Genomic DNA, 15,216 nt, shown 5'->3' on the forward strand with positions numbered 1-15,216 from the left:
AACAGACATTTCTTGTGAGATAATGAAAACAAGACAGAAACTATTTCAACATGCACAGGAAAATACTACAGGCAAATACACTGATACTGTACCTTGCATGTGATTATCCCCGGGTGATGGGATTCCGGGTGATTTTACTTTTGTTTCTCAGTGGATTGAGACCCAGGACTTCTGGGTAAGAATCACTCTTTCCCCTCAATGTTCCAAGGGCAGAGTCAAGGTCTTGGGGCACAGAAGACATAAGTACTGTCGGCCTAAAGGGAAATCATGTGGCTAAGCCTCCAGCAAGGTTTGGGTCCCCCCTAAGCTCCTCGCTCAGATACGAATCACTAAGAAACTATTGATACAACCCCTGCAACGAGCTTGCTCAGTAAATACGATTGGGTATCCCAATTACTTGAACAGTGTCTCAGAAGGTGGTTCTGGAGCACCTCAGAGCAGCATGCAATTGGGTAAAGCCAGCATCCACTCTATTCTATCCACAGGGATTTTGTCTCTCAGGGCCAGACAGGGGAAGAAAGGCACCAACACAGCAAACTCTGTGAATACCAACTGACAGATGCTTTGGCAGAGCATGCCATGTGCTTCTCTGGGCACTTGAAGAAAAATGTGGAGGGAAATCCCAAGGTCCTTGCCCTCAATCAAGGATTTAAGCGATCACTTTTGACCCACAGGCATTTATTGATACCTAATGGGTGTCTACTCCTGCCCTGGGCACTTAGGCACAGAGCTAGCAGGCATGGTAGAGGTTTGGTCCCTAGATCTCCTGGGACGAGGTCATAAACTTGTGCAAAGGAGAAATAGCAAGACATGTTAACATGGATTATCTCTGATCCCAGAGATAAAACCTGGCTGTTGAGAATGGTAAGAGTTCTTTCCTTTTTACAGCAGCGTAGTATGCCATCGTGCATAGGTACTGCAGTTTTTAATCCACTCATCTGCTGATGGGCACTTAGGCTGTTTCCAACTCTTAGCTTTTGTGCTGCTATGAATATAGGGGTGCATATGTCCTTTCTGGTGGGTGTTTCTGATTTCTTGGGATATATTCCTGGAAGTGGACTTCCTGGGTCAACTGGGAGTTTCATTTTTAATTTTTTAAACAAACTCCATACTGTTTTCCACATTGGCTGCACCAGTCTGTGTTCCCACCAGCAGTGCACAAGTGTTCCTTTCTTCCAGGTCCCCCCATCATTTGTCCTTTGTTGACTTGTTGATGACAGCCTTTCAGACAGATGTGAGAGATAGTATCTCATTGTGTTTTTAAAAAATATATTTTTTATTGATTTCAGAGAGAGAGATAGAAGCATCAATGATGAGAGAATCATCGATTGGCTGCCTCCTATTGGACATCAATCCGTCAACCTGGGCATGTGCCTTTGACTGGAATAGAACCCACGACCTTACTGTAGTCCTCAGGCCAACACTCTACTCTATCAACGGAGGCAAACTGGCTAGTGCCCTCATTGTGGTTTTGATTTTTATCTCTGGGATGATTAGTGACTTTAAGCATGTTTTCAATAGGACAAGAGACGTATGCAAACAAAATTCTTATTCTTGTGACTAATAGAAATAATTTTATTAAACTCACTGAAGTCACATGTCCACATACAACCATCATCATTGTGGCTAAGCCAGTTAGATGTGCTCATACCTCCACTCTGGGGCCCTGAACCACACTTTCCAGAACCACCTGGATGTGGAAATTGGCAGCTGTTAGAAAGGGGGAAATAGAAGGCATGTCCACCACAGTCCATTGTCAAATAAAACGGCAACTTCTGATTTCCACTCAGACATATAAGAGCTTGGAAGTCCTTACTCTCACCCTTACAATAAGAAAAAACGATGAACAATCCAAAGGACAGGAACTCTATTTAGATCCATCAGATCACTGAAGTCACCTGGCTATGAAATTAGACTTTGCCGCTTTAAACCACTGAGATTCAGGGCTCTGTCAACACAATACAACCTAGCAATAGTGTGCACGCACGCAAACATGCACACACAAGCTAGATCCAGTGATTTTGTGTGGGAGTAGAAGAAAAGCAGACACAGAAGAGGCAATAATAGGAATTAAAAGAAGGTTGAAGGCACTTTTGCCTGTGACAGTCCTCCTTCTACTTGCTAGCTACTCCCCCTCATGAGCCTGAACATCGCTAAGAAGCAAATGCTGCAATAACCCACTGTGCAGGCAGGGGAGAGGCAGGCCCTGACAGGTACAGTGACTTATCCAGGATCAAGAGGAGGTACAGTAATAACTTGGAGTTGAGTCTGAGCTAAGGTTTGTCTCCTCAAATGTGGGACCCTGGCTGCAGCCAGACCTTCTAGGGGCTGTGGAGAGGGTGTGTTGGGGTCACTGTGTACACTGTTGGATATTCCATGGAGAAGATATTGCATGGAGAATGTGGGTGAGCAGTCAGCAGGCCACAGGACTAACTATATCTGTTATTAGGTGAGGGGATTCGGGGCAGGGGGCAATCCCAGGAAGTGATGTCACTTCCTAATAGAACTTGGAATCCATGTAGCCAGGCACCCACTTTTAGCAACTGCCCAACTGCCACTCACTTGGCAAGAGACGGTTGACAGTTCATCATGTTCTCTTGCTGTGTTCCCGGTTATCAGGGCTCTGGTTCCCAGAGACCCTGCAGTGAGAGGTGTTCCAGACTCTGTAGACGGTTCAACACTCGTGCCCGACATCTCTGGCCATTTTCAAGAAGATCCCCTCAGGTAAGAGAAGGTGGCGTGGGTCAGACCCATTCACACCAGGCCAGCCTGCTCTGGGTGCCATCCCTGTGCAGCCCACATCCCTTCCCCTTCATGTGATGGGAAGAGGGACATGAAAGGAGAATCCCAGGACAGGAACAGCTTTCAGGGCAGTGGATAACCTAGAGGTCCTGCTGTGATCACACCCAAGAGCAGGGAAGGGCAGGGCAGGTAATTGGAGATGGGCTTCCAGAGGGGGTCTTTTATGTGTGCCAATGGGAATCCTAGGCCCTCAGGCTGTCATGCCTTTTCCTCACCAGTGGAGGTCTAAGTAGATCACACTGTGTGTGTATCTGGATTGAAGGGTCACAGGAGTCACAGAACAAGCAAGACGGGGCTCTGAGGCTTTCCCCTGCTGACTGGGAACTGTCTTTACAGAGCTCCACACAGGAGAACAGACCGGACCTAACAGATGGGGTCCTCAACTCGATGCCCCTGCAGGAGGCACAGGTGCCCCATACCTCCTCCAGCATGCAGGACGGCTGCAGGGTGAGTATAGGTGACCAGTTGCTCCATACTCCAGCACCCCTGAGATTCAACAGGACCTGGGTTCCAGAAGGCACACTGTTTCTCCCCTGAGAGCCCTCCTAGCATCCAGTTTCCAAAGGTCCCCATTTCCTCCAGGTCAGGAGCTGGGGTCCCCCTTGAGCTGTAGGGACTTGTTATCACGGCGACTCATGTCTTCATTGCGGTGGGACCTGGACCCTATCCCCTCTGTTGCCATGACAATGGTGCCACCCTGAATACAACACAGGTCCTAATATCCCTGAGAAAGCCTCTGTGTTCTCATCTTACATGGGGATGTTTTGTCAGAAATCACACAGGAGACACTGTTAATAAAGCATGTGCTGTCTGTCCTCTGCTAAGAAAATGACCTAAGATACCAACGTGTTTCATATGCCTCACCTCCACTTCTACTTTTTTCCTGCAAAGAACCCATTCTCTTATCAATGTGAAAAGTGTTCAAAGTTGTGAAAAAGTTTTGTGCATTTATTTGTCTTAATGTGTTGATAATCGTGGGCGAGCAAATCTCAATGGGTTGAGATAATGCTATTGAGAATGACAATTTTGCACCTTATTTTATACATTACAAGCAAAAGTGCAGACTTATGTGTGTTACATGAAATCCATGGGTGATAGATTAGGGAGAGAGAAGAAAGCAAAGTGTGGGAACTTCTGTGATTGGATAAATGGTAAAATGATAGGCACATACTTCTTCTTTATAGGTAGGATAGTTTCAAGTCAACAATGAACTGAATAACGAAGATCTTTCTTGTTCTCTGCAGAGCACAGAGTGGTACCTATGCATGAGTTGTCCAAAACAAGGAACATTCCTTTGATAATCCAAATATATGTTATCATAAATGCAAATAGGCAGTCCATAGACTCTGTTAAGATTCTATTAAGATTGACGTTTGTCAAGGAAAATGCCAGACTAGGACATGACTACCCACCATGAGCTCCTTTTAGTTAGTGTTTTGATTTCAGACCATCCCATATGGTTACTTAAGGTCTCTGAGTTTGCAAGGCCACCACACCAGAGTTCCCTGAGCTAGTCAGGTTAGCATGTAGCCCCTTTTATCGTTCATGCATCCTCCTTTTGTTCATAAATCAATACAAGTTATGCATCGATGATCAGTGTTTGTGTTTTCTCTTGCTGACCATTGGGGATGAGGCAAGACCATAACCTTAAATGGCATTCAAGGTGGGATTTTATGATTATTCAAAATAAAAAATGCAGGTGTATGGGAGACCATGAGATCTTATATGTCCTTGTTACAAAATATTCTGTATCAATTTTAAATTTTGAGCTATCATGAGCAGGGTCCTTTTGCTTCTTGCCTTAAGTTTTGGAATTATGCGTCTAGTATAACATTTACAACCAGGACAAAAGCAATGGTATGAAAGCAGTCACACCGTTTAGGAATAGAAAGTGTCTAGTGCTAGACTGAGGGGAATAAGCAACCCAGCCAAGCAAAACACACTTTGCATGCATTATCATAATTGTTTATTAAGCTAATTATATGTTTTCCTGCAGGAGGCACAGGTGCCCCATACCTCTGCCAGCAGGTCACTTGTACTTATGCTTCATCCACTGTCACTTGTGCTTTGCCATGTTTGGCCAGATGAGTTAAGACTCTACACTTTTGTTATGATAACTGATCATCAGAATGTCATTGTCTAGTAGGTCGGAAAAATTAGGAGGTGTCCAAAGTGAAGTTTTCATTTGTAGTAAGGAAGGGGCCTGGGGACACAGATATTGTTTCCATTAGCAAATCAGAAAGAGGAAAATAACAATATAAAATCATTTGATGTACATTTAGTCAATAACAATTAGGAGCTACAAGAACAGGGTTTGAGCAGCAGTAATTTGTGAGCATCTAGGCCTTGTTGACTTCTTGGGATAGCGGTCAGTTCCCATGGCCAGTTTATTCTCATCCTTGAAATGTCTTCAATCTCCGTGGTAGATGGAAACCAGTGTCAGAGACAGATGTTCATTGTGGTTAGGCCTCTGATGAAGTAAAGTCCTTTTAAACATGTTGGGAAGAGTCTATAATTAATGTGTTTCAATAAACAAAACTCTCCTGATTGTAAGTTTTGGTCTATAAAGTTTTTGCCTCTTGGGAGTACTGTGAAATGAATGTTCCAAATGTATCAGTCACTATAACCAACCTTATTAGTGAGTCATTGATAGTAATGTGGAATGCATGCTTTTAGTTTTCCTTATGTTTGGAAAACAAAAAAATAGTTTTTAAAAATCAGCAGTATTTTAAACAGAGTCATAACAACAATAATCATCTTCACTTCATTTACTTCTGTACCCATTTTTTGTTTATCCTGGTTATTTGCCAGTATTTTCATGAATTCAGTTATTCCTTAGAATTCTATACTTCTTCATTCAGTTCAAAGATGTGACCTGCTTAGAAACCTGTTATTTAGCGTAAGTTAGAGTCTTTCTCATGGATTTTTCTAAAGATGTAACATATTTGAAAATTCATCAGAGTAAAACAATAACTATGTATGAATGACAAAACAAAGTGGTTATAATTTTGTTTGTAATCCAGTAGATTTTAAAAAAAAACAACAACAACAACAAAAAAACTTTGCTTTTTTGGTAAACTATACCAAGGCAATAATTTTCGGAAAATAATATTATCTAATAACAGACAAACATGCTAATTGTCTGTACTTTTGCAACACCCAGCAGCCAATCAGGAGTGTGTCTGCAAATTAACCCAACAAAATGGGGGTTAATTTGCAAACACAGCCACTCTGGGCCTCTGAGCAGAGCAAAAATGGTGCCAGCAGCCAGAGAAAAGAAGGCCCATTCTGGCACGAATCTTTGTGCATCAGGCTTCTAGTAATTACTATAAAAGACAGAGAATAATATGAAAAAATATACGTATGTGTATATATTTGGATTCAATACAAAATTTCTATATAAAAAGATCAAATAACATGTAAGATTTTGAAACATTGTCCATGGCTTCTTGTATTGAGCACTGGGGATAATTCATAAACTTGCAATGTTTGCACCACAAATACCTGGAGTCCCACAGCTAGATGCTCTCACAGGGAACCATCCCTCTCGGCTGGCATGGTGTGACTGACACAAAGACCCCTGTTCCACTCGAGAGTTTCCTATTTGAACTTTTCTTTGAATCTTTCTACCTTCCTTCCTAGGACAGGTTGAAATCTTTAGAACTTCCATTTTAATAAAAATATATGTACACAAATAGCACAGTTGTTTTCATTTTTTAAGTTGGTTAAGCTTCTCAGGTAATTTCGAGCATATGAAGCAGGACTAATTCAGGTCCACTATGGTCCTTTAATAAGGCGAGGGAATAAATCCTTTAGGTATTTCAGGGCCCATTGGAATTAACTCAAACTCATCTTTTGTTTAAAAAGTCTCTTAAAATAGAAATTTTAGGAAGGTTGTCAAATATACTTATGCAAAAGATTATACCATGGACTTTTTGTAAATCTAAATAAAGCAAACACAGACCTATGGTAGTAACTCTAAGAGATATTAATAATACTTATAAACAGTTTTAATATTAAATATTTTGTCCAAACTACAGAATTCACCTTAATTTACATAAATATTTAACCTTTTAGATCAATAAAAGATTATATCCTAGTAATGCCATCTGGAGGTTGAAAATTCACCACACATAACACATAGATGAACACATATCACATAAAGATTATACACACAATTTTAATTTACTAATTTTTGCAGAGAAATACCGGAATATTTTATGTAAAACTTTCACAAAAGTTCATAGTCTATATCGCCTTTTACAATCCTTTTCTTAACTTTCACAAACCTTCTTACCCATTCAGAAATAACTATCCTTAGAGAAATTTGCATTTGACTTTTTTCTTCAAATATGACTCCCATACCTCAAGCCTTCTGTTATCACCACTATGCAATTTCTTCCTTCTTAGCTGGAACTTTTAATCTTAGGAGCCTTAATTTACAATGATAACCACAAAGTGAATAACCGGCATTCCTTAAATTCACCGTGATGAACATATTGTAATCACACTCTCACATTCAAGAAACACACCTTTCACAAAGCACACAACATTACATCAACAGCTCCAGATCCATTTTACAGACCTTCTGTAATAGAAAACCCAAAAGCAGGTGAACATAATTCTTGTCTAGCAAGCAATGTTTCAGTATTTCATGTTATTTCAAAATATCTAGATATTCAATAACTCTCATTAAATCTAAGTTAGAAAGAAATAGTTGAAATAAGCTAAAATGATTTGTGCAGGTGTGTAAGGTATTTTTTTTTCTATTGGGATAAGACATATCTTCCAAAGACAAATGGCTTAGACAAGAGGTCTTGGTGATCTCAGGTATTTCCACTCCAAAGGTTCTGGGACTTTGGTTGCATAAAGCCAATTATCTACTACACTCTGAAATGTCTAGGGGAGGTTTGGGGAAGGTAAAAGGATTTGGTGGGATTGCTCTGACATGTTTCTGGAGCCAAAACTCTGGCCTCTTGAAAACTTCATTTGTAAAACAAGGATAGTCATCCTCAATACCTCAGGGACTGGGTTGCCATCCATCTGTTGGCAAGGGACTGAGAAAATCATTCACCACTTTTGGAATGTTTCTATTTGGGTACACTTTTTCTAGTTTCCAGAAAGCACACACCTCTGAGAGGTATAAAGGCCTTCAGGTATATGAAACCGCTGTCCATCTCCCTTGGGAATGGCAAGACAGGTCCTAGCTGTATGATAGTCTTAAAATTGATGATGCAAAACCTCTCTATTACCCACTTCATATTGGGAACATGTAGGTGGTGCAACAAAAGAAGATTGGACTCTTCCTTGAGGGGCTCAGGGTCAAGTTTTGCCATTTGAAGGATATGTAGCCCATAAGAGAACTCTCACATCACTATGGGCTGTTTCCCCATCTACAGAGAGACATAAGAGCAAGCCCAGTATTAGAGGCATCTCTGCACATGTTTGGGTTGCTTGGGGCCATTCTGGGTAGGGTGGGTATCCTGTGAAACCAACTCTCAGGCTCTGGTGGAAGATAATAATGAAGAAAAGATGACTAGCAAACGATCGGTCAGTCTCAAGGTTAGTTTCCACCTGTAAGGCTCTTCTAAAATCATTAATTTCCCTTTTGGTTTAGTATCTGGTTCATTTAGTCTAAGTGTATATGTAACTATTCTGGAAAAGGCATATGTCAGCATCACTGATTCATTAAAAAGACAAAAACCCACTCTTTACCAGGTGTATTGGGAAAGATTTGATAAGCATTCCATTGATATATAGTCCCATAACATTCCCTTGTTGCAAGGAAACAGGTTTTGATTAAAAAGCAGACAATTGTAGGGAAGCAGTTATTTGGGTGAGGTTAAGAACAAATAAAGTAGCCTCAGTATATACAGGAGACTTAGTGGCTTCTCCCCACCTTCACCCCCCCCCCTTTAAAAAAAAATAATAGATTTTTATCGATTTCAGCAAGAAAGGGAGAGGGAGGGAGAGAGAGATAGAAACATCAATGATGAGAGACAATCATCACATGCCCACGTTTCTGGCTGGGGATACAGCCTGCAACCTGGGCATGTGCCCTCGACCAAAATCAAACCTGGAACCCTTCAATCCTCAGGCTGATGCTCTATCCCATGAGACTAAATGGCTAGGTCAGTCAGTGGCTTCCCTTTTAATGATAATTTGAAATTCTCCCAAACTGTCAGTGAGAAGAGGAAACACATTGGAGCCACCCTATACTTTTTTTTTGTTTGTTTACTTTTTCTAAACGCTATTTCATTTCCTATAATCCTTAAAGTGGGCAGACTTCTCCACAGCAATTTTTTGACAACCTTATTCGCTAATTCTGTTGCTGTGCTCCCAGAAACCTGGAGTATATTAATTGGCATAGGTTAGAATAGCCAGGATTACATGTTGCAACAGTGAAAAGGCCACAGAGAGAATGGAGACGGATTGCTGGTTCCTCGGTGGCTGGGAACAGCTTTCCTCCAAAGGGAGTTGGTAGAATTCCTATTCTCATTTCCCCTTAAGTCAGGGGGGAGTGGTAGTGGAGGAGTCAGAAGGGGAAGGAAGAAGGAAAGGGAAAGAACACTTCTGGACAAGGAAGCTCAGGGGACAAAAGATGTAGTGGGCATGCTATAGAAGTGGGAGATGGCGTGTTAGCATTTATTAACTTCAGGAGACAATCACCGAAAGTTCTCTTTTTAAAGAGCATTTATCTGGGGTTCTCCTTAGAATTTTCTAATTTCCAAATCAAGATATACGTCCAATTCATTCAATCAGTTTAATTCTCAGGCCAGCATTTTTCTAGTTTTATTCCCCCCCCTGGGAAAAATTAATGTAGGCACCAAAGACAATTGTATGCTGACCATTTTTCAGTTGATATTTTCTAGATAAATCTTCCTATTTGTATAAAGCACTTGCAAGGCAAGGCTTTCTATCAGGGATATTAATGAGGGCTTGATGGAGCCTGGGAGTTCCATGGAGGCACAACTTCCCATGTTAACTAGAGGTGTGTTTGCTGCTGCTGTTTTTATTGTTGTTTGGTGTCTGCAGAGACTCAGCACATCTTCGAGGATGTGATGTAGTGGGTTGAAGTGTGTTGCTTTGTAGATTGAGCTGCACGATGGTCACTCCCCTAGAGTCTCATGCAACCCTCTTATGTGCCTCGGTTTCTCTCCCGGCTGTGTAAAACCACCAGAAGGGCTTCCGGTGCAGGTGGACCAAACCTGATTAGTTCTCCCCAGGAAGAGCCAATTAGTTTAGTCACACTTGTTTGGGAATTTCCCTATGGGGCTTGGGCGTGTCATGAGGAAGGACCTCCGACATATCTGCAAAGATCCTCAGTCCTCCAAGAACACCTGAGATTCCTGCAGGAAGGATGATGGGCCCCTTTATCTTCCTAGGTGAACCAGGGCAGCTCTCATTTGTACATCCAAGGTGTATTCCCCAGTCTCTCAAAAGGCAATTCCAAAAGAAAAGCAAGAAGCACGCTCATTTTTCCTCCTGTCTCCCCTTAGCCTGAGATCTGTCAAGCGTTAACCTTAGTTCCACTAAGAGTATTCAAAAATATGGCTTAAATAAAGTCAGCAGCACAAGCAAGAGCAGGTCCTGGATCCAAGAGACAAGTCACACAAGTTCACCTGATGGACAGGGAACTGGTGGGTCAATGGGCCGTCTGCTGCATCCCAGCACCAGGTGTAGGTGTGCAGGGTGGTGCTGGCTGAGCTTTTCTGGGATCCTGCTGTATTGTGCCAAGTAAATGTCAATATAAGAAACAGTCAAAACTGTGAAGAATTGTTGGGATTTTATCTGAGCCAAACCATCAATTGTCTTAAAGCAAAATCTCAATAGATTGAAACAATACTCTTGAGAATGGCAGCTTTCACCTTATTTCAGACATTACAATCAAAAGTGGAGATGTATGTGGGTTGCATGGAATCCATTGGTGATAGATTGTATAAAAAGTAAAATGATGGACACATAATTCTTTTCCATATGTGGATAAAAGATATAATAGCCACCAATGAACTCAACAACAATGAGGGGATTTGTGGTCTCCACAGAGCACAGAGAGTCCAGAACAAGGAAAATTCCATTGATATTCCAAAGCTATGTTCTTGTACATTGCAAAAGACAATAGGCAGGCTCAGTGAAGGTAAAGAATCATCTTTTTTTTTTTTTTTTTTTTTTTTTTTTTTAGAGAAGATTCCAGCCTAGCACAGGGTGACCCGCCATAAACTGTTTTTAGTTTAAAAGTTTTAATTTTGGGACATCCTGTGGAATAACTTTAGGTCTCTGAGTTTAAAAGACCACCACCCAGGCCTTCCCTGACCTAATCACAGTTCAGCGAGTGGCCACTTTTTGTGTCTGCACACTCGATCACCTGTGCCCTACCTCTTGTCACCAATCATGTCTCTCCTCTGTCCCACCACAGGAGGACAAAGCATCAACCCTGAGTAGGAAAAGGACCCGTAGGGTGCCACCAGCTGTAGATTCCTCACGAACTGTGGGGCTGGCCAGCACATCCACTGTGCTCAAAACACGGGTAGCCCAGAACCTGTTAGCCACCTGGGCGGTGGACTGCTCCAGCCCCAGCTGTGTGCCCAGGTGGTGCAGTGTCACTTTAAAGAAGCTAGTGGTCTTCAAGGAGCTGGCGAAGGACCTAGTCTCCGTGATGATTTCCGTGAAGATGCAGGACTCCAAGGGCATCCTGAGGTCCAAAGAGATTATGCTGCCTCCCAGTGAGCCAGTGGAGACTGACCTGGCGCTGACCTTCTCCCTGCAGTACTCCCACTTCCTCAAGGGAGAAGGCAACAAGCTCCACATCATGCTGGAGCAGAGGAAGCGCTATAAGAACAGGATCGTCCTGGGCTACAAGACACTGGCCACGGGCGCCATCCACATGGCTGACGTCATGAAGAGAAACTCCAAGTGCGGCCAGATGCTGAGCCTCTACAGCACCGCCCAGGAGCCCTCCACCAAGGTGGCTGAAGTCTGGATCTCCTCCCTGTCCAGTTAGCCCATCAAACATGAGGAAAGTGCCATGCGGGCCAGGCCGAAGGCCAAGTCCGCAGGTAACTACACTCAGAGCCCCTTGTCTGAGCTGGAGGCCAGCTGCAGTAGAAAGCACAGACAGGACCTGCACAAGGATGACGTTGGGAAGGGGAAGCCAAAGAAGCAGCGGCGGTCCATAGGAGGAATGGACTTGAAGCGAAAAGTCCTGGCGCTGTGTCACAGGTCCAAAGTGTCAGAGAGGGACCGTCAGTCTGACATGGAGGATGATGAGAGCGTCCTCAGCGTCCCTAGGCCCAAGCTCAGGCCATACTTTGAAGACATGTCAGACTCCAGCTCGCAGTCGGAGATGTGGGGCAGCCATAATGACAGAAGCCAAACGGAGCCTCTGAGTCTGGCCCACATATCAGAGGATGCATGAGCCATGGGAGGCAAGCAGCCAAGTGAGAGTGACGATGAATTTGAGGCCTACAGCACACCCACCGGCCAGGCGGAGAAGATCCGGATGACCTCCCTGTCCAGGCCACCCATCGACCACGAGGACAGCACCAGGCAAACCAGTGCCAAGGCTGAGTCCTCAGACAGCTCCTCTGAATGCAAGTGTGAGACCTGCTTCTCAAAGCTGGAGGGCAGCTCCAATGATTCCCACAGGAGGAGGATGACTTCAAGGAAGAGAATCTGGAGGTCACAGGGGGGACGATGACCATGCAACAGGACTACCGCGAGAAAGTCCTGTTATGGCTGCACACAGTCCAAGTGTGGGAGGAGGCCCCGGACCCTGAGCAGGATCATGGGGAGCATGTCCTGGAAGTGGAAGAGGACCTGGACCTCCTGTATGACATGCTGGAGAACCCCAGTGACAGTGGCCCAGACACTGAGGACGATGACAGCATCCTCAGCACACCCACACCTCAGCTCAGGCCATACTTCCAAGGCCTGTCTAGTGGCTCGGACATGAAGGACAATCACAGTATCCTCAGCAGCCCCAATCCCAAGCTCAGGCCATGCATCGAGGGTATGCCAGACTCCAGCTTGGAGATGGAGATGTGGGGCCCCCACAGCGCCAGGATCCGAAAGGAGTCTCCGAGTTTGTCCCGGGAGCCTGAGAACACGTGCACCCCGGGAGGCAAGCAGCCAAGCCAGAGCGACTCAAAATTGGTGGCCTACAGTACATGCACTACTAAGGTGGACAAGATGCAGATGGCCTCCCTGTCCAGCCAGCCCATCGATCGTGAGGCCAGGGCCAGGCAGGCCACCACCTCGGCCCAGACCTCGCCTAACGACTCTGCAGGCCCGTCCGGCAGCTTCTTTCAGCAGGCGGCCAGCTACAGTGCGGCCAACAGGCAGTCCCAGGAGGACAACTTTGAGGAAGGGAACCTGATAGTAAGAAGGAGGTGCACCACCTTGCAACAGAATTACCACCAGGAAGCCGTGGCATCTGTGCGCATGGCCCAAGTGTCGGAGAAGGTCGTGTGCTCAGAACAGACCCTTGTGAGGTACGTCCCCAAAGTGGAGAAGGCCCTGGTCTGTCGCCATGACATCGTGGAGAGCTCAAGCGAGAGTAGCCTAGACACGGAGGACTATATCAGCGTCCCCAGCACCCCAAAGCCCCAGCTCAGACGATACTTTGACAGCATGTCAAGTGATAGTGACTCTGACTCAGTGGCCCACAGAATTTGCTCCCCTGGGGTGCAGTCGGCACAGCTGGAGGACAGCCGGAAGGCAGCATCCTCTGCCAGGGGTTGGTTCAGCAGGAAGCTGCCATCCATAGTGCGCTTCACCAAGTCTCTAGTCATCCCCTCCAGCAGGTCCAAGAGGAAGCAGGCTGGCCACCAGAGCTGCAACACATCCCGGAATGAGCGGTTCAACAGACCGGATGACGAGGACCCAGAACCACAGAGCCAGCAGCAGATCCCCAGCAAGCCCGTCCGTGACCAGCTGAATGTCATCCTCACTTGCCCAGACAAGCTGCCTGAGAACATCATTCTGGTCAACACCTCAGACTGGCAGGGCCAGTTACTTTCGGACATCCTGCAGGGGCACACGCTGCCCATGGTGTGCACTTGCTCCACAGATGACGTCCAGGAGGCCTTCGGCATCATCGTGTCCTGGATGCAGAGGTACTGCGACGGCACTTCCCAGGCCCCGACGCCTGTGAAGATCGTGGTGGCAGGGGCACAGCCCTACTTCAACGCTGTGCTGCGGGTCTTCGTGGAGCTGCTGTCCCACCAGCCAGCCCAGTGGCTGGACTACCTGCGCTTCCTGGTCATCCCTCTGGGTTCCCACCCCTTGGCCAGCTACCTGGGCTCCATGGATTGCCGCTACGACAACTTCTTCCAGGACCTGTACTGGTGGGACATGTTCAACAACCTGGAGTCTCTCAACATCTTGCAGGACACACAGGACGTTGTGTCAAGAATCACAGAGTACGTCACTGGGGCCAACTGGGTCTACCTGCTGCCCATCGCAGAGGCCGTGCTCATGTCTAAGCAGCAGCGTCCCGATGAGACGTCCTCAAAGAAGTTCATCCCCTTTGTGGGGGCAGTGAAGGTTGGAAGAGCGGACCCATCTTCAGCCATGTCAGCAGACTCAGATGATGCGGGCCCTTCCTGCTCCAGCGAGCTTCTGTCCCCCTCTGCCAGCAAGGCCTCATCCAACACACTTCCCCCCCCATCAATGAGCGGGGGCCTGTCCTCCCCCAGCCAGAGTGTCCATGCAGACATGATGGAGCTGCGGGTGGATTACTGGACGGCAGCCCAGCCAATAGACACAAAGAGAGTTGCGGAGAAGAAAGATGCACTTGTCGCCAAAAGCACACTCAACTGCTTCTTCCAGTCTGTCCAGGTCAGCAGGCTGCCCAGCGGTGGTCAGGCCACAGCAACAACCACCATGTCCATGACAGTGGTCACCAAGCAGAAGACAAAGAAGGCGCCCAAGAAAGCCAAGGACGAGGAAGTGGAGTGCACAAGCCAGTGCATCCATGGCATCCATCGCCTGGTTTGCAAGGCCAAGCACCAGCGGAGCATGCTGCCGGTCATCATCGATGATGTGGAGTGGAACGACGTGACATTCCTCCAGCTGGCAGCCCAGTGGTCCTCCCAGGTCAAGCACTTCCCCGTCTGCCTCTTCGGACACTCCAGTTCCACCTTCTAGCCCGCCCCCTCTCCCTGCCCTTCACCCTGCCTTGGACTTGCCCAAAAGCTGCTTTTCTGTGAACAGTTTGGTTTAGTAGAGACACAGACCCTGGAAGCACAAAGAGAAACCATTTGGGGTTTCGAATGCACTCACAGCCTGGAACCTAAGGCGGTTGCCCCTCACTCGGAGCTCCTCACGACTCTGTTCAGTAACCAGGACGCTCTGGCGGGTGGGATCCAGAGGGCAGTGCTGATCTGGAGAATCACGGGGGATGTGTTTTGGCCT

The 15,216-nt window shown here is 45.9% G+C and overlaps 1 protein-coding gene across 1 annotated transcript; it reads left to right on the top strand.

The window, feature by feature from the left end:
- Positions 1–808: 808 nt before the first annotated feature.
- On the top strand, positions 809–14,985 carry LOC311629642 (phosphofurin acidic cluster sorting protein 2-like). Its single transcript, XM_084897909.1, is given in 5 exon segments — positions 809–864; positions 3,139–3,249; positions 11,219–11,800; positions 11,804–12,211; positions 12,448–14,985. Coding segments are annotated over 5 exon segments (3,657 nt in total). The 5' UTR covers positions 809–810; the 3' UTR covers positions 14,950–14,985.
- The last annotated feature ends 231 nt before the right edge of the window (positions 14,986–15,216 follow it).

The sequence above is a fragment of the Pipistrellus hanaki genome (assembly GCF_964339955.1).
Source record: "Pipistrellus hanaki genome assembly, chromosome: 11".
In the NCBI taxonomy this organism is placed as follows: domain Eukaryota; kingdom Metazoa; phylum Chordata; class Mammalia; order Chiroptera; family Vespertilionidae; genus Pipistrellus; species Pipistrellus hanaki.